This window comes from Spermophilus citellus (genome assembly GCF_964194105.1).
Source record: "Spermophilus citellus genome assembly, chromosome: 10".
Classification (NCBI taxonomy): domain Eukaryota; kingdom Metazoa; phylum Chordata; class Mammalia; order Rodentia; family Sciuridae; genus Spermophilus; species Spermophilus citellus.
Genome location: NC_138197.1, coordinates 62753673 through 62778199, shown reverse-complemented (window position 1 = coordinate 62778199; position 24527 = coordinate 62753673). Strand labels below are relative to the sequence as shown.

At 37.6% G+C, this 24527-nt stretch overlaps 2 protein-coding genes across 18 annotated transcripts in view; one reads left to right on the top strand and one right to left on the bottom strand.

Moving 5' to 3' along the window:
* The window catches only part of PPHLN1 (periphilin 1), a 110089-nt gene extending 105666 nt beyond the window's left edge, over positions 1–4423 (bottom strand). For 4 of the 17 annotated variants that reach the window (XM_081310731.1, XM_081310742.1, XM_081310732.1 and 1 more), the window contains exons 1-2: positions 4339–4413; positions 3420–3697 (exon numbers count right to left, since the gene is read on the bottom strand). In XM_081310731.1, the coding sequence (XP_081166857.1) occupies positions 3420–3459 (40 nt within the window). In that variant the 5' untranslated portion in view covers positions 3460–3697; positions 4339–4413. Of the gene's footprint in view, positions 1–3419; positions 3698–3865; positions 3930–4338 lie in introns of those variants that run through there. The other 13 variants (XM_081310745.1, XM_081310737.1, XM_081310743.1 and 10 more) reach the window with 10 other exon arrangements.
* A 24-nt stretch (positions 4424–4447) lies between these two features.
* On the top strand, positions 4448–19306 carry ZCRB1 (zinc finger CCHC-type and RNA binding motif containing 1). Its single transcript, XM_081310748.1, has 8 exons — positions 4448–4641; positions 5750–5835; positions 10099–10127; positions 13285–13396; positions 13703–13810; positions 16842–16954; positions 17060–17135; positions 18205–19306. Exons 2-8 carry the CDS (start codon positions 5752–5754, stop codon positions 18334–18336), a joined length of 654 nt encoding a protein of 217 aa, XP_081166874.1. The 5' UTR covers positions 4448–4641; positions 5750–5751; the 3' UTR covers positions 18337–19306.
* The last annotated feature ends 5221 nt before the right edge of the window (positions 19307–24527 follow it).

Here is a 24527-nt window from a genome sequence, read left to right as displayed (position 1 = left end):
AAAGAATAAAGCCAGGCACAGTGGCACACGCCTATAATCCCAGCAGCTTGGGAGGCTGAGGCAGGAGGATCAAGAGTTCAAAGCCGGGGCTGGGGATGTGGCTCAAGTGGTAGCGCGCTCGCCTGGCATGCGTGCGGCCCGGGTTCGAGCCTCAGCACCACATAAAAAACAAAGATGTTGTATCCGCCGATAACTAAAAAATAAATATTAAAATTCTTTCTCTCTCTCCTCACTCTCTCTTTAAAAAAAAAAATAGAGTTCAAAGCCAATCTCAGCAAAAACAAGGTACTAAGAGACCCTATCTCTAAATAAAATACAAAATAGGGATAGGGATATGGCTCAGTGATTGAGTGCTCATGAGTTCAATCCCTTGTACCAAAAAAAAAAAAAAAAAAAGAGAGAGAGAGAGAGAGAGAGAGAATGATAGTATGGCTTCTGTCAATAAATGGATGGAACTGGACACTATCATGCTAGGTGAAATAAGCCAATTCCAAAAAACTAAAAGCCAAATGTTCTGATATGTGCATGTTAACATACAATAAGAGAAGGAGGGAGGTAAGGGAAGTTTACTGAATTAGAAAAAGGGGAATGAAGGGAAGAGTTGAGGGATGGGAATAGAAAAGAGTAGAATGAATCGTTCATAACTTTCCTGAATATATAACCAGTGTAACTCCACATCATGTACAAGCACAAGAATGGGAAGTTATACCCCATGTATGTATAATATGTCAAAATACACTCTAATGTATATCTAAAAAGAACAAATAATTAAAAATATATATATTTCATTATAAACTTTAGCCAAGCATGGTGGCACATGCCTGTAATCCCAGCTATTTGGGAGTTTTAAGGCAAGAGTATCATAAATTAGAGATAGGCCTGGGTAATTTAGTGAGACCCTGTCTCAAAATTAAGTAAATAAAAAGGACCAGAGATGTAGCTTGCCTAGCATGTCCAAACCCTAAGTTGAAAAAATTAAAACTTTTAGTTCAGAATAGAATGGTCATTACAGAGGCTGGGGAGGAGGAATGGAGAGAGAAGGATGGGGGGGTAAAGGTTGATAGATGGATGCTAAGTTACAGTTACACAGGAGCAAGAAGTTCTGGTGTGCCTACAGAAAACAATAGTAGACTATACATTTCAGAAAGCTAGAAGAAAGAATTCTGAAAATTTTTACCATAAAGAAATGATAATTGTTTGAGGAGATAAATGTTTAGCCCGATTTAAACATAACAACATATACATGTATCAAAACATAACATGGTACTCCCAATACAAACATTTTTTATATTTTTAATGTATAAGTTTAAAAATGCATTTAGTTAAAAAAAAACTTTTTATTTCATTAACTTAGATTTGTGACTGTATTTCATTAATTAACTTAGATTTGTGACTGTCCACCATGATAAATGAAATTACACAAGTAGACAAAAATGCCAGATGTCTGCCTAAGTATAATATTTATAAATCTAAACCTTATTTCACATCTTACTTCACACCTATATGAAGTTAAAGGCTAATTGGTCAGCCTCCTTTCAGTATTTTACCTTCCATTTTACCTAAAAAAAAAAAAAGAAAAAAAAAACTTAACTATTAATATGTATTCTTAATGTGTGCTTTCCTTTTTTTTTTTTTTCTTTCTTTTTTTAAACTGGGGATTGAACCCAGTAGTACTCTACCACTGAACTACATTCCCAGTAAAAAACAGATCTCAGTTTCCTAGTGTGGCCTTGAACTTTTAATACTTCTGCCTCAACCTCCCAAGTCACTGGGATTACTGGTGATGTGTTATCATACCCAGCAATTTATGCTATCCTTAAGAATCCAAATAGTTTCTTATTAATTAAGCCTAATAAATCCAAATTCCTGTCTTTCAAATGCCCAAAAGTATTCTTCCCCAAAAGTATTATTCATGCCATTCTCCTGTGACACAAAATAGGATATTCTATCCTATAATTGAGTTATTTTACAAACCAAAACACCTCCTTCCATTCTATCATTCAACTTCCAACCATACCTCAAGGCCCAATTCACAATCTGCTATTCTCTACAAAATCCATTATCTAAAATTTACAGCACTTAATACAGATTCCAAACTGATGAATGACAAGTCACCTGTGACTTTATCTGGCTTGTGGTTTTCTTGTTGTTGTTGTTTTGTTTTTAAACCAAGATTTTATTCCATTAACAATATTATTAAAAAACTTAGAAATAGGGCCACGGGGTTGTGGCTCAGTGGCAGAATGCTTGCCTAGAATACATGAGGCACTGGGTTTGATCCCTGGCACCACATTAAAAATAAATAAATAAAATCAAATAAAGGTATTGTGTCCATCTACAATTAAGAAAATATTTTATTGGGCTGGGGATGTGGCTCAAGCGGTAGCTCGCCTGGCATGCGTGCGGCCCGGGTTCGATCCTCAGCACCACATACCAACAAAGATGTTGTGTCCGCCAAGAACTAAAAAATAAATATTAAAAATTCTCTCTCTCCTCTCTCACTCTCTCTTTAAAAAAAAAAAAAGAAAATATTTTATAAAAATTTGAGAGTAGTGTTTTCAAAAAAAAAAACACACATTTTTCCCAACATTTCTTGAACAGATTAAATGTTCTGACAACACTAGGATCATATTCTTACAAGTCACAATTATCTATAAGTCACAATTAACTGAATAGCAGTTGATCCCTTCCCCCAGGTTCTTTACATATTAATTTTAAGTGCCTTGACCACTGAAACCATACCTTCAGCATCTACAATCATTCAAGAACTACCTGACTGCCTATTATGCACCAGTAACTGTATTAGATATTGAAATTACAAAAATGAAAACAAGTACAGTCTCTCCTTCACAGCCTAGCTTAGCAGATAGGCAAATAGAGAAACATTTAGAATACATGTGATAAGCTCTAAAAGCTAAGCAGAGAGCATTTAAGGAAGGTAAAGAAAATTAACTGTAAGAAGTTAGGAAACGCCCTCAAATAAAGTGACAGCCAAGAATAGGAGTTATCCAGAAAGAGGTAGGTGGGGAGAGGGAAACCAAATGTCCAAATAGAGAAAAGAGCCTTTCCAAAGACACTGAGGAGATAAAAAAGCATTTTGAGGTAATGAAATTAGTTCAATATGGCAAGAGTCACTGCCAACTTTCAATGTAGGTATCAAAGAAAGGACTCAATTGAAATGATTAGTAGGAAAAACCACGTGTTAATAAAATAAAGGTCAGGAAATGAAACAACCTCAGTAAAAAGGCTGAATATGTAAATGAGCAAAAGCAGAAAAAAGGTTTGAGAGAGCACAGGATGGGTGCTGAGGGGTTAGATGCTTAAGAAAACCAAGAGCAGTGACAGCCTAAATCACGGGAAAAGAAACACAAAGCAGCAGAAGATAAGGGAATATAGCATAGAATACCAAAGGGGCTTACATCTTGGGCGATAACCAAGGATAACTGGGATGTGAAGCATGATAGGTTTGGCTGGCCACAGTTTGCCAAGAGAATTAGTACCAGCGGTCCTTTGGTGGACGCCGAGGCATTCAGGCCTCGCAAAATTCAGCTGCGCCCTGGATGGATTGCACTTCCGTCTCTCCAGAAGACATCAGCTTCAGTCTGGATGGACTGTGCAGGCTCCAGGACAGGCTGTGGGTTCCAAGCTGCTGGCACGCAGGCTCCCAGGGAGTAGTTAGAGGCCTGATCTGTATGTGCTGGTGGGTAGAAGTTAAGTATAAACTACCTTGCATTATTTTGATTTTGTCAGTAGGAATGATGGGCCCGTTACGACCTCTTAGAGAAAAAGCTGTTCGTGCCCATTACAGATTGGGAGGGCGGGGGGGAGGGTGGGCAGGGGGGAGGGGCCAAGAAGTTCAACATACCAATCAAGATTAGTCATTCTGTGAATCCAACTTTCCCTGAGTTGGCCTTGTCTCCCCGACTACACTGAAATCACCGCCACGAGGGAAAAAAAAAAAAAGGCCTGGTTTGCAATTTTTTGTTGTTGTTATTTCCTAAAGTGCCTAAAACCAAGGTGAGTACGTCGAACACATTCAATAAAATTGCCGATTTCTTAACTGATGTTTGTTTAGTCACTTAGGTCACCTAGCTCAGTACTCTTTTTGCATGTTAGAATACTAAAGAGAAGCGAATATCTAACTTAGACTCGATACTTTCCTTTATTCCAAAATCCACTGCGTCTCTCCACCCTCAATCGCAAGGGCAGAACTGTTGCACGACTGAAATGCAGCAGGAAACTCCAGGTTCCTCAGCGGGAACCACCCGCCAGCTCCCCCGAGGCGTAGCTGCCAGTTCACGTGTCCCGTCACCTCTAGCAAAAGTAAAATGCGCTCACCTACTCTGGGCCGCCGGGAGACACCGCGAACGTAGTCGTCCGCTCGCCGCCGCTATCCTAAGGAAGCACTTCCGGCGCGCGCTATGACATCACTGACGCGCGCCTTTTGGCCCGCCTCCGGGCCCGGGTCTAGGGCGAACCGGGAACGGGTACGGGTGGCCCTACCGCCGGGTATTTTCCTCTGACCCCTGCAGGAACAGGTGATGCCAAATCCGCTGCCCGCGGCAAGGAAAAGTCGGGGTTGAGCCCCAGCCGAGCCGAGGCTGGTGGTCCTCTGGTCTCCCGGGCTCGCCCCACCTGAAGGTAAACGCCTCCTCACTTGCGGCCTTTTCTTCCTACCCGGTAGCCAAAACGATTTGCCACCTCTCCCGCCTTCGCCGTTTTAGTGCTGAACATCAACCTTTGCCTGCCTCGAGTTTCTTACCAGAATGTCTAACGTATGAATGGGCTCAAATGAGGAACTTTTAAAAGCGACTTGTTGATGTTGAGTTTCTAAAGTTTTCTAAATAATTCTCCCCCAAACACCTAGTATAAGCAAATTTTCCAATACTTTGCAAATTGACATAAATTAGAATCAGTATTTTGCTGTTTGTGATAGTTCATACTGTTAACTCAAATACATGGCACACATGGATTTCATGTGCAAAAATGTGAATTTAGCTTGAGAATCTGGGTTCAATCCCCCATACCAAAAAGAAAGAATTAAAGAAAAAAATTGGTTAATCCCGAAATAATTTTCATGGGTAATTTGCTGACTTTGTAAAATAAGTTGTGAAACTTAATTAGAGGTTATATTTGTAACCTTAAACATAACGTGTATATGTAAAACACTATACCTTGAAAGCTCTCATAAAATGCTGTAATTCATAATTTGTCAACAAAGTGCAAAATTAAGTGTTAAAAATAATTTTACATTGTCAAAAAGTGAGCCTAACATTTCCTCTTGATATGAATACAACCCCCCAAAAGTACCCAAAGTATTACCAAAAAAAAAAAAAAAATTAGTGGCAGTGGTTCTCTATGAGCCACCAGACTCTCTGAGGTAAATGGCAAGGTATACTACCTATTTGAAAGTACTTTCTTGCTTTTATCCTAAGGGGAAGTAAAAAGTAATCTCAAGGTTTTGCTTTCATCTTTTGGAAAGCCATCCTCTCATACACAGTCCAGCACTAAATAAAAGATTAAAGAATTTACTTGAAAGAAGGACCATATTAAAAACTCTTTAAGTGGTGGCTGGGGAAAATGAATTCCTTAATTCACCCAGCTGGACTCACTGACTCTCACTTTTTACATTTGTGAGAAAGGCATGTAAATTAAATTAGTGGTGGCCAACACTTGGTTTTACTTGGAATGAGGAATGCCTGGTTTACATTGCTTATAGGTTGCTTTTTTTTTTTTTTTCCATTTTTAGAAATGAGTGGTGGCTTAGCTCCAAGTAAGAGCACAGTGTATGTATCCAACTTGCCCTTCTCCCTGACAAACAACGATTTATATCGGGTAAGTTTTAGTATTAGTGCATTTATCTACTGAATTGTCTATTTGAGATACAGATGTACTTTTAAGCAAATAGTTCTGACAAAAATCTTTTTATTTATCTACTTATATATGTTTTGGTACCGGGGATTGAACTCAGGCACTTAACCACTAAGTCACATCCCCAGCCCTTTTTTTGTGTTTTATTTAGAGACAGGGCCTCACTGAGTTGCTTATGTTATGCTCGAATTCGGGACCCCCAAAGACCACCAGAGACCCAAGATCGATGTAAGCAGCAAAGAGGTGTTTATTGTGAGCTAGCTCGGTCCTCTGCGCACACACACAGCAACTGGTGACGCTGAGAGGGCCCGAGCCCAGGGTTTGCAGCAGTTTAATACATTCTTTGGAGAGGGCAGGGACTTCACATACATCATAGCAAATCATCACACACCACGGGAAAATCAAATAACAACTCTAAAACATGATTAGCACCTTCACTGGCAGGAACAAGTTGGGTAGGGGTGATTGGTCAGTACAAAAGGGGTATTCATTTGAACTGATTGGTTTAAGCCAAGAGGGGTATACATGCTGAACTACATGGTTTCCCAACTTGTTATCAACCACCATAAAATACTGGGAGGGTCATCTGGCATCCCAGGTATTTCCCTGTCTCATGCTGATTGGTGGCTGCTAGGGGGCTGCTATGGATCCCCACCTAGCCTGACTGAGTCAGGGACACCTGGCGCAACAGATCTCTCCTGTAGATAAACAACTTAGCAGGGTGGGAATGTGCCTAGGAGTGCTCTGTGGGTTTTTCCAAGGACAAAGGCTTGTCCTTTCCTTGGACAGGCTTTGCTCTGAGATAGAGGCTGGTTTTTCATTTAGGGCCCTGCTAAATTGCTGAGGCTGGCTTTGAACTTTTGATCCTCCTGCCTCAGTCTTCCCAGCCACTGGGATTACAGTCATGTGCCACTGCACCCAGCTTCTCTTACAAAATTCTTAATTAGAGCATTATAATGCACTTAAACCGTTAATACCAAAGACCTCTATTGAAAATATGAATAAAATGAGTTATCATTTCCAAAGAGAATTTACTATGCTTTTTTAGAAAACAATGAGTTTTTTATAAACAGAAGATAAAATAGCATTACAAAGCAGGAGCATTTTGTGATAGGCCAGTTTTTACTGCTTGCTTACTTGGCTTTTGAAACTAACTGGTAATGGAGATGAGGTTTTGGAGTAAAGGACTGATAAGAGCAAATATCCCTTTCCTAACTTTCAGGTTTTGTGAGTATTCACAACATTCACATATAAGCAGAATGTTTAACAGTTTAATACATGTGGTTTTCAGTTCAGAATAAGGTTTATTGAGATGGGGGGGAATATCCCTTCTAGTATATTCTTTCACTTCTTTACCTTATAGAGAACAAAATTTCCCACTTTATTTTTCCTGCACATGGATGGTTGAGAGGAATTGAAAGGAAGGATGTGAATCCTTTCTTCAAGTGTTCCCTATTTTCTTTACTACTTTGGGTAAATGTTCAGTACAGAGATGCTACATATGTGATTCATGGTACTTAATTAATTAAGATAGCTTGAGTTTCAGAGAACATAGGGAAAATTAGCTTTAGCTTCTCTATAACAAAATGGACAGTGTGTTGAATGCTTAATATGTGCTGAGTACTCTTAAAGGTTGTAATAGAGACATATCAGTGAACAAAAAGACTTGAATTCATGATTCAGGATAACAAGAAAAACAGACTGTGCAATATGAAAAAGTTAGATACTAAGGGAGATGTTAAAATGTTGGTTGCTAAGGAGAAAAGGCAGGGAAGGAGGGCTATTAAATGTTAAGTTGGTAATGAAAGTGAAATTTTAGATAGGGTGGTTAGAATACCCTTATTGAGAAGGTAACTTTCAAATAAAACACTGAAGCAATTAAGAGGCAGATGTCTAGGAGAAAAGTATTTCAAAAGAGGAAGGGTAATCAGAGGTAAACCCATTCTAGGGATGCCTTATAGGGCCTATACAGATTATTCTAAAGAGCCCAGCTTTCAATCTGAGTGAAATTAGAAGCTATTAAAAAATGTTATATAGAAAAGTGTACTGGCCTCAGAATATGATGTTGCTAACACTGGAATCCAGTTACACTGCATTGCAGCATTACTGAACTAATCATAGAACTCAAAATTTCATAATTATTGGTTGCATGTTGTCACAGTCTGGCTGGGCACAAAATAACCGAGCCGCCACACAGCCTTGTAGGTTCAAACAACAACTCTTTATTCCCCAACTCTCACCGGCACTCTACACACACTTCCTGGGAACACACTCCCTCCACCAGACTCTGCACGCCAATTCTCTGGGAAACAATAGGAACTCCAAAGTAGGCAGCAGGATCCGCCCTAATCCCTGAGCCGCCCTATTCCCAGCAAGATCCACCCTAATCCCAGAGCCGCCCTATTCCACAACAGGGTCACCTTTCAACCATACCCTCTGGCAAAATGCCAGGCATCATTCCAACTAAACTGTGGCTCTCAACAGCATGTATTAACATATTCTAAAATTGTTTTCTAAAATACATTATATAAGTGGTTTTTTAGTTTGTTTGCAGTGCTGAGGGTTGAACTCAGAGCCTTACATATGACCTCACACATGCTAGGCAAATACTGTGCCACTGAGCTACATCCCCAGCCCATTGTGTAAGAAGTAGGAACTAGCTGGGTGTGATGGAACATGCCTAAAATCCCAGCCACTCAGGAGACTGAAGTAGGAGGATTGCAAGTTTGAGACCAGCCTAAGCAACTTAGTGAAACACCATCTCAAAATAAAATAAGGACTGTGAATATAGTTCAATGGTAGAACATTTGGCTAGCATGCACAGGGATCTGGGTTCAATTCCAGTACTGAAAAAGGGGAAGAGAGTACTTACAAGTTTACAGGTACTAGCTGAAGATATAGAACTAAAAGGGAAGAAAGGGCCAACTATAAAGTACTACATATTAATGATGGACAGAGGATGGAGATCTATGGAAATGGATTTTTCATTGTTGAAGTTTTTGTTTTTATAAGCAGTCTAACGACTGACTTCTTAAACAGTTATTGCTTAGACTGTAGGTGTAGAATACAAAAAGTGATATTCCACAACATTTATATTTGGTTTAGCTGAAGCTATGGTGGACTTGATACTTGCCAAGAATATACCATAAGAAAACAGCAGCCGTCTGGTGTACCTGCTTTAGATCTATCACACATATAAAGTGTCTCTTTATTTGTTTTGCCATACTGGGGATTGAATCCAGGGATACTCTACCACTACCTACCCCTCCAGCTGTTTGTTTGGTTTTTTTTTTTTGTTTTTATTTTTTAGCTGTAGTTGGACACAATACCTTTATTTTTCTTTTATTTGTTTTTATGTGGTGCTGAGGATCGAAGTCAGGGCCCCACAGGTGCCAGGCAAGCGCTCCACCCCATAGCCACGACCCCAGCCCCCTTTTTATTTTTTATTTTGAGAAAGGTTATTGTTAAGTTCTTGCTAAGTTGCTAAGCCTGACCTCAAATTTGTGGTCCTCTTGCCTTAACCTCACCTATAGCTGGTGTTACAGGTATGTGCCACTGTGCCCAGATAAGTGTTTTTTTCTCTCTATTATCAGAAATTCAGGAACAGAGGCAGATACATGTGATTCCAATGACAATAAGAATTTTGTTCTGGGGGCTGGGGTAGTGGCTCAGCTGGTAGAGCATTCGCCTACACAAGGCCCTGGGTTCCATCCTCAGCACCACATAAAACAAATAAAATAAAGGTATTGTGTCCAACTACAATTAAAAAATAAATATTAAAAAAAATTTTGTGGTCACATAGAAAATATTTCTTGTAGAACCTGTTTTATAGATGGAAGGCTAAAATTTCTTTATAAACCATAACAAAGAATTTAGTTATCGTTTACAACCTGAAAATTCAGTGTTTATGATTTTTTTTATAGTTGTAACAAATTTTTTTTATTGGTTGTTCACAACATTACAAAGCTCTTGACATATCATATTTCATACATTAGATTGAAGTGGGTTATGAACCCCCAATTTTACCCCAAATGCAGATTGCAGAATCACGTCGGTTACACATCCACAATTTTACATAATGCCCTATTAGTAATTGTTGTATTCTGCTACCTTTCCTATCCCCTACTATCCCCCCTCCCCTCCCCTCCCCTCCCATCTTCTCTCTCTACCCCATCTTCAGTGTTTATGATTTTAAATTATAAATTTTTATGTGATCTTTTGTTTCAGATATTTTCCAAGTATGGCAAAGTTGTGAAGTAAGTATTCACCTTAAAAGATACTTGATATAATCAGATGAATAAACTATTAACATTTTATGTATATTTCAGTTGTTGTTGTATGTACATAAATATGTAGACAACTTTTTAAAAACAATTCCATACATGCAATTTTGTTTTTTTTTACTTGACATTATATCCTAAATTTCTTTCTCTGGTTTTCCATAAATGGATATTAAACACTTGAAGTTCATTTGTATCTTGAGATTTTTAACTTTGTTAAAACTAACTTTGCTACTACAAATCATCAAAAAATACTTCTGGGTTGGGTCAGTGGCACTTACCTGTAATCCCAGGAATTTAGAAGACTAAGGCAGGAGGATTGCAACTTCAAGCATTGAGAATTTATCAAGACCCTGCTACAAAATAAAAAAGAGCTGGGGATGTAGCTCAGTAGTAGAGTGCCTGTGGATTCAATCTCTAGTACTTAAAAAAAAAAAAAAAAAAAAAAAAAAAAAAAAAACAAACCTGCAGGTAAGTAAGAGCTAATTGGGCAAAAAAAATGGGAAGATGGGGACTGGGGATGTTCTAGTTCAGGTTGATTTTATTCAGTGATAAAGCATTTGCCTAGCATGTGTGAGGCTCTGAGTTCAATTCCTAGCACAGCAAAAAAAGGGGTGGGGGATGTACAGGGAATAGCTTGTACTACAGGCCTTGTTGCAAGAGAAAATAAAATGAAACAAAGAAAGAAAGACCAGGCATGGTGGTGTACCCTGTAATCTCAGCTACTCTAGAGGCTGAGACTGGAGGATCTCAAGTTCAAAACCAGACTTAGGAATTTAGGCGGTGTCTCAAAAAAAAAAAAAAAAAAAAAAGCTCCAGAGGTCTGTATCTTTGTGGTACACCACCCTTGGGTTCAATCTTCATTACCATGAAAACAAAACAAAACAAAGAAGGCCCCTGTAACTGGAGATGAATAAGTTAAGGGAGAGAAAAGATGGCTCTAAATGCCTGTTGGTTCCTATTCTTGTTTGTTTTTCATTCTGAAAACACTTGGAATCATTGAAGAAGGCTCTTTTTTTTTCCTCCATTTTTTGAGGGAAGGGTGGTACTGAGGATTAAACCCAGGGCCATGTGCTTTACTATTGAGCTACTACATCCCTGGCTGCCCAAATTTTATTTTTTCTTTTTATTTCTTTTCCCTTTTTCGGTTGTATTTTTTCATTTTGAGCAGGGTCTTGTTAAACTGCTAAGGCTGGCCTCAAACTTGTAAAATCCTCTTGCCTCAGAGCCCAAAGTTGCTGGAATTATAGGAAGGTGTCACTACACCCAGTATGGCTTCTAAAACTTTTAAAATTTTGGCTTCAGTGTAGAGATTTGGATTAGAGTTGTAAAGGAACAAAACAAAATGGAGTAGCATTGGCTCAGGGTACTTCAGATGGAGTCAGAAGATCATTGTTAATCAGATCTCAGACAGCTTTGCAGCTGAATCTTTGAAATGGGCTGCAAGCAGATCCACCTTCATGCCCCATGAGAGCTGACCTTTTTTGTTAAACACCACTGACTGCTTTCTATAAAGGGACCTTTTCCCCAAAACTACCCAGAGACTGAAACTGCACCCAGTTCCTTTCTTGCAAAACAGCTGAACTTCTGCCCTCACTGATCATAATTCATAACAAGTGATGTAATTTTCAAACCCTTTGTAGAAAAGCTAAAAATTTAGCTGCCACTTTGTAAAACCTTGTAGCACATTTTCAAGACTGCTTGAATCTGTTTTTTTCTGGATTATAATCCTACCTAGCCCCAAACAAATGTAATTCTCTTTGTTCTAGATCAGGTTGATTTTATTCTCAGTCACAAAAGTAATGAAAACAAATTTATGGAGACCAATCTTTTTTTATGTAAATTTTTTAATTTATATATGACAGCAGAATGCATTAAAATTCTTATTACATATATAGAGCACAATTTTTCATATCTCTGGTTGTATACGTAGTATATTCATACCAATTCATGTCTTCATACATGTACTTTGGATAGTAAAGATCATCACATTCCACCATCATTAATAATCCCATGCCCCCTCCCTTTCCCTCCAGCCCCTCTGCCCTATCTAGAGTTCGTCTGTTCCTCCCATGCACTCTCTCCCTACCCGACTATGAACCAGCCTCCTTATATCAGAGAAAACATTCAGCATTTGGTATTTTGGGATTGGCTAACTTCACTTAGCATTATCTTCTCTAACTCCATCCATTTACTTGAAAATGCCATGATTTTATTCTTTTTATTACTAAGTATTATTCCATTGTGTATACATGCCACATTTTTTAATCCATTAATCTATTGAAGGGCATCTAGGTTGGTTCCACAGTTTAGCTATTGTGAATTGTGTTGCTATAAACATTGATATGGCTGTGTCCCTTTAGTATGTGGTTTTTGAGTCCTTTGGGTATAAATGAAGGAGAGGGACAGCTGGGTTAAATAGTGGTTTCATTCCCAATTTTCCAAGAAATGTTTATACTGCTTTCCATATTGGCTACACCAATTTGCAGTCCCACCAGCAGTATTCAAGTGTACTTTTTCCCCTCGTCCTCGCCAACACTTATTGTTGTTTGTATGTATAATAGCTGCCATTCTGACCGGAGTGAGATGAAATCTTAGATTGCTTTTAATTTGCATTTCTCTAATTGCTAGTGATGATGAACATTTTTTCATGTATTTGTTGATTGGTTGTACATCATCTTTTGAGAAGCGTCTCTTCAGGTTCTCATAGAAATAGAAAAAGCAATCATTTGGAAAAATAAGAAACCCAGAATAGCTAAAGCAATCCTTAGCAGGAAGAGTAAAGCAGGTGGCATCACCATACCAGACCTTAAACTATACTACAGAGCAATAGTAACAAAAACAGCATGGTATTGGCACTAAAACAGATTGGTAGACCATTGGTACAGAATAGAGGACACAGAGACTAACTCACAAATCTGTGCTCACTTATAAGTCACTTTCACTTTGTCATTTCCATTCTTGATACCCCTGACTTTGAAGAGATAGCTGGTTTTATAAATGTATTGATTTCTCTTACTTTGTAAATGTTTTATTACATAACCATTTTTTAAAATTCGAGTTTTCTAAATATTCATATTTTTAAAATTTATCGTTGCCTCATTTTTAACTGGCTCTTTGTTTATGCTTTAAGGGTTACTATAATGAAAGACAAAGATACCAGGAAAAGTAAAGGGGTTGCATTTATTTTATTTTTGGATAAAGACTCTGCACAAAACTGCACAAGGGCAATAAACAACAAACAGGTAAGCCAAACATTCTCACCAAGGTTTGTAACCCCAAAAATATGGGGAAATATGGGAAATATAGTTAATGAGTATCCACAGATTCAGAGAGCATCTAATGGGGATGACAAAGATATACTGGGCTCCCAAAACATTGGTAGAATCTAAGAAAAATACCATAGGGTAGACTTCATCAATCAAAGTAGGGCAATTGCTAAAATCATCCAAAATATAAATGGAATTGAAGATTCGAAGAAATAAGATCAAATAACTAGTTTAGGTTTCTGTGAAATACATCCTTCTGCATTTACATTTTTGTCTGTTTAGTTGTTTGGTAGAGTGATAAAGGCAAGCATTGCTATTGACAATGGAAGAGCAGCGGAGTTCATCAGGAGGCGAAACTACTTTGATAAATCTAAGTGTTATGAATGTGGGGTGAGTAAACCTAAAATTTAATGAAATCATTGTAGTTTACTCTGAAGTATTTTCCACAATAGTCTTTTATTGGTGTTCCTCAAAACTAAAATCATGAGATATAACAATCTAACACTTTTTAGAAAACAATTTCAAAAAGGTAGAAACTGGAGAAATTATCACTCTATATTATCCAATCACAGTTATCTTTAAATACTACATTTAAATTAAATTTACTTAGATGAGTCTGAAGTCTCTAAGTAAAACAGCTTTTAGAAGCTGGTTTCTTGTCTTGCCAGACAAGAAAACGTGGGGGTAGTTCGGTTAAAAACATTAGCCATATAATGGGGAAAAAAACTTTTTCAGAACAGTGGGTTTGGTGGAGCATGTCTGCCTTCCCAGCTAATTGGGAGGCTGAGGCAGGAAGATCTCTTGAGTTTGAAAGTTCAAGACCAGCCTAGGCCATAGGCTGGCAGCCATACGCAGTGCCTCACTTCTATAATCCCTGCTATTTGGGAAGCTGAGGCAGGAGGATCACAAGTTCTAGGCCAACCTGAGCAACTTTGTGAGACTCTATATCAACATTTTTTAAAAGGGCTGGGAATATAGTTTAGTGATGGACTGACCCTGGGTTCAGTCCTAAGGGGAAAAAAGAAAGAACTTCTGACTGGCTAAAACCAGCTTCTAAAAGTTGTTTTACTTAGAGACTTCAGACTCATCTAAGTAAATTTAATTTAAATGTAGTATTTAAAGATAACTGTGATTGGATAATATAGAGTGATAGTTTCTCCAGTTTCTACCTCTTTGAAATTGTTTTCTAAAAGTGTTATACTGTTTATCTCAATGTCTTAAAAATTTTTGGTAACTCGAATTTTTATTAATGTTATTTCCTGTTTCTGTGACATTTTACCAGTGTTTAAATGTCACAATTTATTACCACCAGGTGCAGTGGCACATGCCTATAATTTCAACTACTTGGGAGGCTGAGAGAGGGGGATCACAAGTTGGCAACTTAGCAAGACCCTGTCTCAAAATAAAAAGGACTGGGGATGTCGCTCAGTGGTAAAGCACTCCAGGGTTCAATCCCTATTACCACCACCCCCCCACCACACACACAAAATTAAGTACCAGTATTATCATTTAACCTATCCTCTCTGAGATGGTAGGTTTTGAATTTTTGTTGTTGAAAATGTCACTCTGTGGCCTAGGCTGGATTGAACTTTCAAACTCAAGAGATCTTCCTGCCTCAGCCTCCCAATTAGCTGGGAATGCAGACATGCTCCACCAAACCCACTGTTTTGAAAAAGATTTTTTTCCCCATTATATGGCTAATGTTTTGTAATTGAACTACCCCCACATTTTCTTATCTTGAGTCTTTTCATGATCTGCTGTCATCCATGTAACATTTTGGTGATTAGGAGAGAGATAGCCATAGAAAAATTTTGTAAAGACCCCTAAGAAAATTTCAGTCTGGATCTCATATCTGTCAGTTTCTGAAAGATGGTATAAATACTTAAATGACAGTGTAAAATACTTAAACTGAATCCTGAAGTATTAATGGGGAACTGGAGAGAAAATTACTCAGAGACAATGTCCTAGCTACAAAATCACATGAACAATTCAAAGAAATGGCTTGGGCTCCTTTCTCCCACTGCCATTCCCTATTCCCCTTCCCCATCAAAGAACGATATATAGACAGATGGATGAATGAATAGAAAGAGGAAGCAAACAGTGGCATGGATGCATACGAATTCTGTCAATCTCTATGATTTTAAACCCCTTTAAGTGAATGTTTTAAAGATGCTTTTCCGAAGTCCTAAGTTTTGTTTTAAAAGGAGTACTAACATGCATAAGGTCCTGGGGGTTTGGTCCCTACCACCAAAAGCAAATAAATAAATAAAAAAGGAGTAGAGATAGTTATGTGTATAATAGAATATATCATTTTTCATGTTCACAGTAAATATTAAATTACTGAGAAACTTTGAATGAATCTGGCCTGTGGATCCATAGATTTATTGTATTATACTTTAAATTTTTATACATCCTTTAATTCCCACAAAATTGGTTTACATTTATTCCTCCTTTTTTTCTGTTATTTCAATATTAAGCCTTTTTTTTTTCCAATGGGACATGTTAAAATTTGTTGGTATACCATTGTCCCAGAATAGTTTGGGAAGTGCTTCTGTAGGTAAATGTAGTCCTATTAAATAGGACTATAATATCAGCCATTTTATTTATATATTCATTTATTTACTTATTTTGCTGTGATGGGGAATGAACCCAACACTTCACATTTGCTAGGCATTTTCTGTACAGCTGAGCTACATCTGCAGCCCATTGGTTTTTGGTTTTTTGTTTTGTTTTTTAATTTCTTTTACAGTTGTAGATGGACAGCATGCTTTTATTTTATTTATTTTTTAATGTGGTGCTGAGGATTGAACCCAGTGCCTCATGCATCTTATGCACATGCACTGAGCTACAGTCCCAGCCCATGCCCATTGGTTTTTAGGGCGTTTTTTTGTTTTTTAACATTTATTTTTTAGTTTTAGATGGACACAATACCTTTATTTCATTTTTATGTGGTGCACAGGATTGTGCCTCACACATGCTAGGCAAGCACTCTACCTCTGAGCCACAACACCCAGCCACCTACTGGTTTTTTAAATTAAGATTTGTATAGTCTTTTTTTCATAAGTCTTCAAAGTGTGCCTTTTCCCTTTAGTATCTATCAATTCAGACATGCTCATAGTAGGCACACAGAGCTAGTGTCTACTATAATTGGACAGTACAGGTATAATGTAGATATGAAAGTAGTTAAAAATAAAAATGAAGAAGACAAAATTTTCCTTTCTTTGCAGTGCTGGGAAATGAACCCATAGACTTTGTTCATGCTAGATAAACTATTGTTTAAAAAGTCATTTTCTTTTGTGTATTCCCAGTGTGAGGATTTTTTTTTTTTTTTTATTCTAAAACCTTTGAGTCATAAGGTACCTGGCAGGTTTCTGTTAATAACAAATATAGTATTTTTCCTCTTTTTAATGTGAATTAAAAGGAAAGTGGACACTTAAGTTATGCCTGTCCTAAAAATATGCTTGGAGAACGGGAGCCTCCAAAGAAGAAAGAAAAAAAGAAAAAAAAGAAAATTCCTGAACCAGAAGAAGAAATGTATGTATATCTATTATGATCTTAGTGTGTTGATTTGTCTTTTTACTGTTGATTAATTGCATGCTGATCTCCCACACACACACCCTTCTCTCTTTAATAATTTAGTGAGGAAGTAGAAGAAAGTGAAGATGAAGGGGAAGATCCTGCTCTTGACAGTCTAAGTCAGGCCATTGCATTTCAGGTACTAAATTTTTTTTTTTTTTTTTTAAGTACACTTACAAAGATTTATAGTCCTTGCTTGCTTTTTCTCTTTTCTTTTTTTCTTTTTTTTTTTTTTTTTTTTTGGTGCTAAATTGAACCCAGGAGCACTTTACCACTGAGCTACAGCCCTATACCTTTCTATTTTTTATTTTGAGACAGGTCTTGCTAAATTTCCCAGGCTGACCTAAAAATTGGGATTCTCCTGCCGCAGCCACACCAGTCACAGATTATAGGTGTGCAGCCTCCACACCTAGCAGCCCTTACTCACTTTATTGACTGTCTCCTCGTGGAAGCCTCTATCTTTCCCCTTCACCTCCTAAATTTGAGATTACAGAATGTTCCTCTAACAAATGGGAATGAAAAGTTCCCATTTGTTCTTTCTAAATTTTAAGAAAAACATTGAAATACTTTTAGTTTCCTATTTTCATTATAGAATTGAGCAGAATTATTTGATTAAAGTGAGTTTAGCTCAACCAAAAAGACTTTTCAGAAATTACCTAGGAAAGCCAGGCACAATGACACATGCCTATATCCCAGCAGCTCAGGAGGCTGAGGCAGGAGGATTACGAGTTCAGAGCCAGCCTCAGCAATTGAGGGAGGCCCTGAGCAACTCAGCAAGATCCTATTTCTAAATAAAATATAAAAAGGGCTGGGGATGTGGTTCAGCGCCCCTGGGTTCAATCCCTGGTACCAAAAAAAAAAAAGCAAGGCCAGTCTTAGCAACTTAGCAAGGCACTAAGCAACTCAAGTGAAACCCTCTTTCTAAATAAAATACAAAAAAGGGCTGGGGAGGTGGCTCAGTGGTTAAGTGCTCCTGAGTTCAATCCCCAGAACCAAAAAAAAAGAGAGAAATAACCTAGGATGATTTTGAGGAATATTATAATTGAGACAAAGTATGAGGGTTGAGAGGAATATCTTACTGTCTTCATGACCTGGAAGGGTGGAAAGTGGTGTCATTTGTGTTGCATTTTTGCCATGTTCAAATTAATGCACCATGAATAACATTAGACAAAATGCTGGTTTTATTTCTTTTCTGAATCTCATTATAGCAAGCCAAAATTGAAGAAGAACAAAACAAATGGAAACCCAGTGCAGGGGGTCCTTCAACATCAGATGATTCAAGACGCCCAAGGATAAAGAAAAGTACATATTTCAGTGATGAGGAAGAACTTAGTGATTAAAATTGTATTTATTATGTAAATATTTTAAAAATAAAATCTTGGAGTATAAACTTAATTTGGGAAGTAAAGATTACTTTTAGTATTTGAACATAAGAATACTTAATATCAAATAGTTTTGTACTATAAAATAGTTCATAGGAAATTTAAAAATAATTTTAAAGCATCATGTTTCTCTTTTGCCTTAGCAAAGTACAGGTTGAGCATCCTTAATTCAAAAGTCCAAAATAATTCAAAATGCCCCAAAATCCAAAACTTTGAGCACCAGTATGCCACCTGAGGTGGAAAATTCCATACCATAAAACTTTGTTTCATCCACTTTATTAAATATATGTATAAGCCATATGTGGTGGCAAACACCTATAATCCCAGTGACTTAGGAGACTGAGGAAGAAGGATCACAAGTTCCAGGACAACTAAACAATAGCAAAACTCTAATTTTAAGATAAAAAAAAATATAAAGGGAATATAGTTTCAGTGGTAGAGAGCTTCTGGGCTCAAATCCCAGTACTGCAAAAAATAAAAATTTGTTAAAATAAAAAGGTATAAAATTACCTTCAGGTTATGTGTAAAAATATAGGAAACATCAATGAATTTCATGTTTAGACTTATGTCTCATCCCTAAAATATCTCATTATATATGTATAAATATTCCAAAATACTTGTGGGCTCAAGCATTTTTGATAAGGAATTCTCAACCTGTACTAAAAATCAGGATTTGTTAGTAATAATCTTGTAAAGAACTAATTGTAATAAAAATAAGAAAAATATGATAGTAATATTATTGTTATCCCATAGGAAAAGGCAGATATTCAAATGACTTATTTAAAAACTTGATATTAAAAGCTTTATTTATATCCAATTGGATTACAGGAGGGTTTGCAAATAAATTTAATCTCAAAACAAAACTTCATACAGACCGGAAAGTTGAATGGTTTATTATTAGGAATGTTAAATAAACTTTTCAGGAGAATTTTGTCTCTAAATATGGTTGCTTTATCATCTTATTTTTCTTTTAGCTTAATCTCAATCTGAGTGTTGTTATACCCATAAAATATGAAGTAGCTCTCAAAATCTTATACCCAAACACAGAAACTATTTGTCTGCCCTTCCTGTAGGACCAGATTCTGTTCCCCACAAGCAACTACTTATAACTTCATTGATTATTTCTTTTCATATGTATGTACATATTGCTTAACAAAGGCATATATTTCTGTCACTTAATTCATAGAGGGATAAGGGAGGACTTTTTTCAATCTGTTATATCTCCCTCTATCTCTTCTATTTTCCCAGTATGGCTATGTTAAAGTATTTGGTTAAATCCATATTTACTATTTGGGTTTTGTATGACCATATAAATAGTTTACATTTCATGTATTTATTACATTTCTTCTTATGACTACATCTTTCCCTGTCTTCTGCAGTTGGTTATATAGGAATGGAATTATAGAGTCTTTAACTTTCTTCTGTGTATATTTCTATTACTGTTTGACTGCTTTGTAAGAACACCCACATACTACATTTTTAAATTATTAAAAGCAATAAAAATGTTTCTACTTTGAAATCTACAAGGATATTGAAAATATTAACAGTATAGAATCTTCAGTCTCAAACAAACCAGAATGATTGAATGCAGTATTTTCTGTTCATCCATTAATTAATAAAATATTATGTACTTTCCAATAGAAAATGAGCTAGAGACTTAAAGACTATAAACAATAAGTAGTATGAAAACTACTTTCATTAGGTAATTAATCTACTTCAACCAGCAAAATATTTTTTTACCTCATTGGAAAAAAAATAAAAATAGAAAAAAAAAGAGCACCACCTGCGGAGCTGCAGCGCCAAGGCCGCGCCTCTACGCTGCCGGAGGGGGCTGGGCGGGTCACTCACCCTCATCCTGCTCAGCGGGCTCGGGTCGTCGGGCCGTGAGGAGAGGGAAGACCAGAGGACCACGAGCCCCAGGAAGCTTCCCACCACCAGCAAACTGTGATGCCACGGACCTGCCCGAGCCCCCCCCCCCGATTGCAGGAAGCAAACCAGGAAGTCGGAGCTACAGCTGCCGCAGCAGCAGCTCCATATGGCTGATTTATAGCTGGGAAGATTTCTTTTTTCATATATATATATATATATATGTCTCTTGCTTTTTCACACGGCTTCTAGAGGAGGTGGATTTGTAACCGAAAGGCTCAGATTTCACTGAAGAAAGACTCAGGTTCTCAGCAGAATGGTTAAATGACCAGAAAGTCTTCAGAACTGAAATTTGTCAAGGATCACTAGGCAATGCTGAGCTGATGTGGATCTGGGGCGAACAGTCTGGGCCTCTCAGAACACACACTGAGCCCGGATCAGCTGAATTCAAGCTCCCGTTCGCCTGCTTCCCGCAGACAAACAGCTGTGACTCAGCACTAATCCACCCGGCTGAAACAGCTGGTCAGCCCTTCTCATCCTACACAGGTAAATGCCTACCGAGCCTTCATAGGTAGTGGCCACAGGTTTGAAACGGGGCTTGGGAGAGACCGTAAGGACCCACCCGTTGCATTGGTCGCCTGGCAAAGGGAAACGAACTGTCACCATTTGCAAGAGATACCACCATGGCAGAGAACTGACGTCACCAGACTGCGGTGGAGGAGATAACTTCATTGAAACCTGCGACTACAGGTGTGTAATTCCCTAGCCTTCCCTCTCCACACATTGGGGAAACCTTAAGGGCCCCTCCCAGCTTTCCCGTGAGCACGATAGCCAGACCGAGGGAATCAGATGTGGCGCGGGACCCGTGGCGCGGAACTCCCGGCTACCGCTCCCACCAGTGCTGTCAACTGAGGTCTCTTGCACCAGCTACCGGGGGCGTAGCTACCGGAGGGCAAGTAAAATTCGCTGAGGATTCTCAGCCCCAAGCTCTACAAACTTAGGGTCTGAGGGAATGGCAGACTGGGAGAGAGTGCCCAGTCGTTCATGAAAACAGGGCTCCTGGGAGCAGCAGACCTGGCGTGTAGCCAGTATTGCGGTGAGCGGCACCTGTGAGAGGGGCCTGGCTAGAGGAAAAGTGGGGAAGTGACTAGACACAAGAGGAGGTCCTACGCACTCAGGATGGGAGACTCGCCCAGTCTGGGAGAAGGAGCTGCTGCACAGTGATTGGTTCCCGTGTATTGACAGGAGAAACTTGGCCTAGTGGGCACAGCGCCACCTACTGGAAGAGAAGTTAATCAAATTCTAAGACTGCATTTATTAGTTTTTTTTTTTTCTTTTTTTTGATTTGGGTTTTTTCTTTCATTTTCATTTTTCTTTCTTGTTGTTTTTTTAAATTTTTTTTTACAATTTTTAAAATTTTTTTTTCTTCTAATTTTAATTTTTTTTATTATTATTTTTTTTTTTTTTTAATTTTTCTTGGGCTGGGGAAGTGGCTCAAGCGGTAGCGCGCTCATCTGGCATGCGTGCGGCCCGGGTTCGATCCTCAGCACCACATACAAACAATGATGTTGTGTCCGCCGAAAACTAAAACATAAATATTAAAAATTCTCTTTCTCTCTCTCTCTCTCTCCCTCTATCACTCGCTCTTTAAAAATTTTTTTTTCTTTTTTTATTTCCTATTTTTTTCTTCTTTTGTCTTTTCATTTCTTTTCAATTTTCTTATTCCCCCTTCCTTGAATTCTACCTGCTTACTCTCATTCTCTTTAGTGACTTCTTCCCTTCCCTTCTAATACCTTTCCTCCCAAGCATCAAATAAATTTATAGGAGTAAACAGTAACTCAGCAGTCAAACAGAACAAGAAGTAACATGTGCAGCTTGAAAAAGCAAGGAAGAAAAGGAGTACAAACAATGAAAGACAGCCTAAATATTCAGGAGGACCTAGAGTCATCAGAAAAATGGTCATATAAAGAACTCAAGGAACACCTTAGACAGATGGAATGGAACCTTAAAGAGGATACAAGACAGCAAATTCAAGCAGCAAAAGAACACATTGAGAATGAATTACTAAACAGATAAAAGAAGAAGTTAAGCATCTTTATCAGGAGATAGAGATTATTAAAAAAATCAAACAATAATTCTAGAAATGAAGGAAACGATAAACCGAATTAAAAACTCAATTGAGAGTATCACTAACAGAGTGGAGCACAAGTAGAAGCCAGAATGTCAGATAATGAAGACAAAATATATCATCTTGAAAAGAGTCTAGCCAACTCAGAAAGGCTGGTAAAAAATCACGAGAAAAACATCCAAGAGTTATGGGATAACATAAAAAAACCAAACTTACGCGTCATGGGGATAGAAGAAGGTACAGAGATTCAAACCAAGGGAACGAGTAACCTGCTGAAAGAAATAATTACAGAAAACTTTCCAGAAATAAAAAAGGAAACAGATATACAAATTGAAGATGCATACAGGACACCGAGCACAAAAGATCACAGTAGACCAACGCCAATACACATTGTTAAGAAGATATCCAATATACAGAACAAAGAGAAAATATTAAAAGCTACAAGAGAAAGGAGGCAGATTACATTCAGGGGTAAACCAATAAGGTTAACAACGGATTTTAATTACAGACGCTGAAAGCAAGAAGGTCATGGAACAATGTATTTCAAACACTGAAAGACAATGGATGCCAACCAAGAATTCTGTATCCAGCAAAATTAAGCTTCAGGTATGACAATGAAATAAAAATCTTTCATGATAAACAAAAGTTAAGAGAATTTGCAGCCAGAAAACCAGCATTGCAAAGCATTTTGAGCAAAACACTACATGAGGAAGAAATGAAAAACAATAACCAAAACCATCAGTGGGAAGTGCCTCGGTAAAGACGGAGGGCGAGGGGAAAGATAAACATGGAGAAACAAACTAAATTTTTTTAAAAAAAAGGATAAATAATCAAACATGGCTGGAAGTACAAATCATATATCAATAGTAACTCTAAATGTTAATGGCTTAAAATCTCCAATAAAGCGACATAGGCTGGTATCATGGATTAAAAAAAAATCCAACAATATGCTGCATCCAGGAGACACATCTGATTGGAAAAGACATACACAGGCTGAAGGTGAAAGGATGGGAAAAAATATACCACGCACACGGACCTCGTAAGCAAGCAGGGGTGGCCATCCTCATATGGAATAAAATTGACTTCAAGACTAAGTTAATCAAAAGGGATAAGGAAGGACATTATATACTGTTAAAAGGAACCATTCACCAACAAGATATAACAATTATCAATATTTATGCACCAAATAATGGTGCTGTGACATTCATAAAACAAATTCTCCTCAAGTTCAAGAATCAAATAGACCACAACATAATAATTATGCGTGACATCAACACACCTCTCTCACCATTGGACAGATCCTCCAAACAAAAGTTGAATAAAGAAACTATAGAACTCAATATCACAATCAATAACCTAGACTTAACTGACATATATAGAATATATCAACCATCATCAAATGGATATACTTTTTTCTCAGCAGCACATGGATCCTTCTCAAAAATAGACCATATATTATGCCATAGGGCAACCCTCAGTAAATATAAAGGGGTGGAGATAATATCATGCATTTTATCTGATCATAATGGAATGAAACTGGAAATCAATGATAAAAGAAGGAAGGAAAAATCCTACATCACATGGAAAATGAACAATATGTTACTGAATGATCAATGGGTTACAGAAGACATAAAGGAGGAAATCAAACAATTCTTAGAGATAAATGAAAATAGACACAACATATCGGAATATATGGGACACAATGAAAGCAGTTTTAAGAGGGAAATTCATCGCCTGGAGGTCGTTCCTCAAAAAAAAGAAAAACCAACAAATAAATGAGCTCACACTTCATCTCAAAGCCCTAGAAAAGGAAGAGCAAAACAACAGCAAATGTAGCAGAAGGCAAGAAATAATTACAATCAGAGCGGAAATCAATGAAATTGAAACAAAAGAAACTACTGAAAAAATTAACAAAACTAAAAGTTGGTTCTTTGAAAAAATAAATAAGATCGACAGACCTTTAGCCATGCTAACAAAGAGAAGAAGAGAGAGAACTCAAATTACTAACATACGGGATGAAAAAGGCAATATCACAACAGATGCTACAGAAATACAGAAGACAATTAGAAATTATTTTGAAAACCTATTTTCCAATAAAATAGAAGATAGTGAAGACATCGATAAATTTCTTAAGTCATATGATTTGCCCAGACTG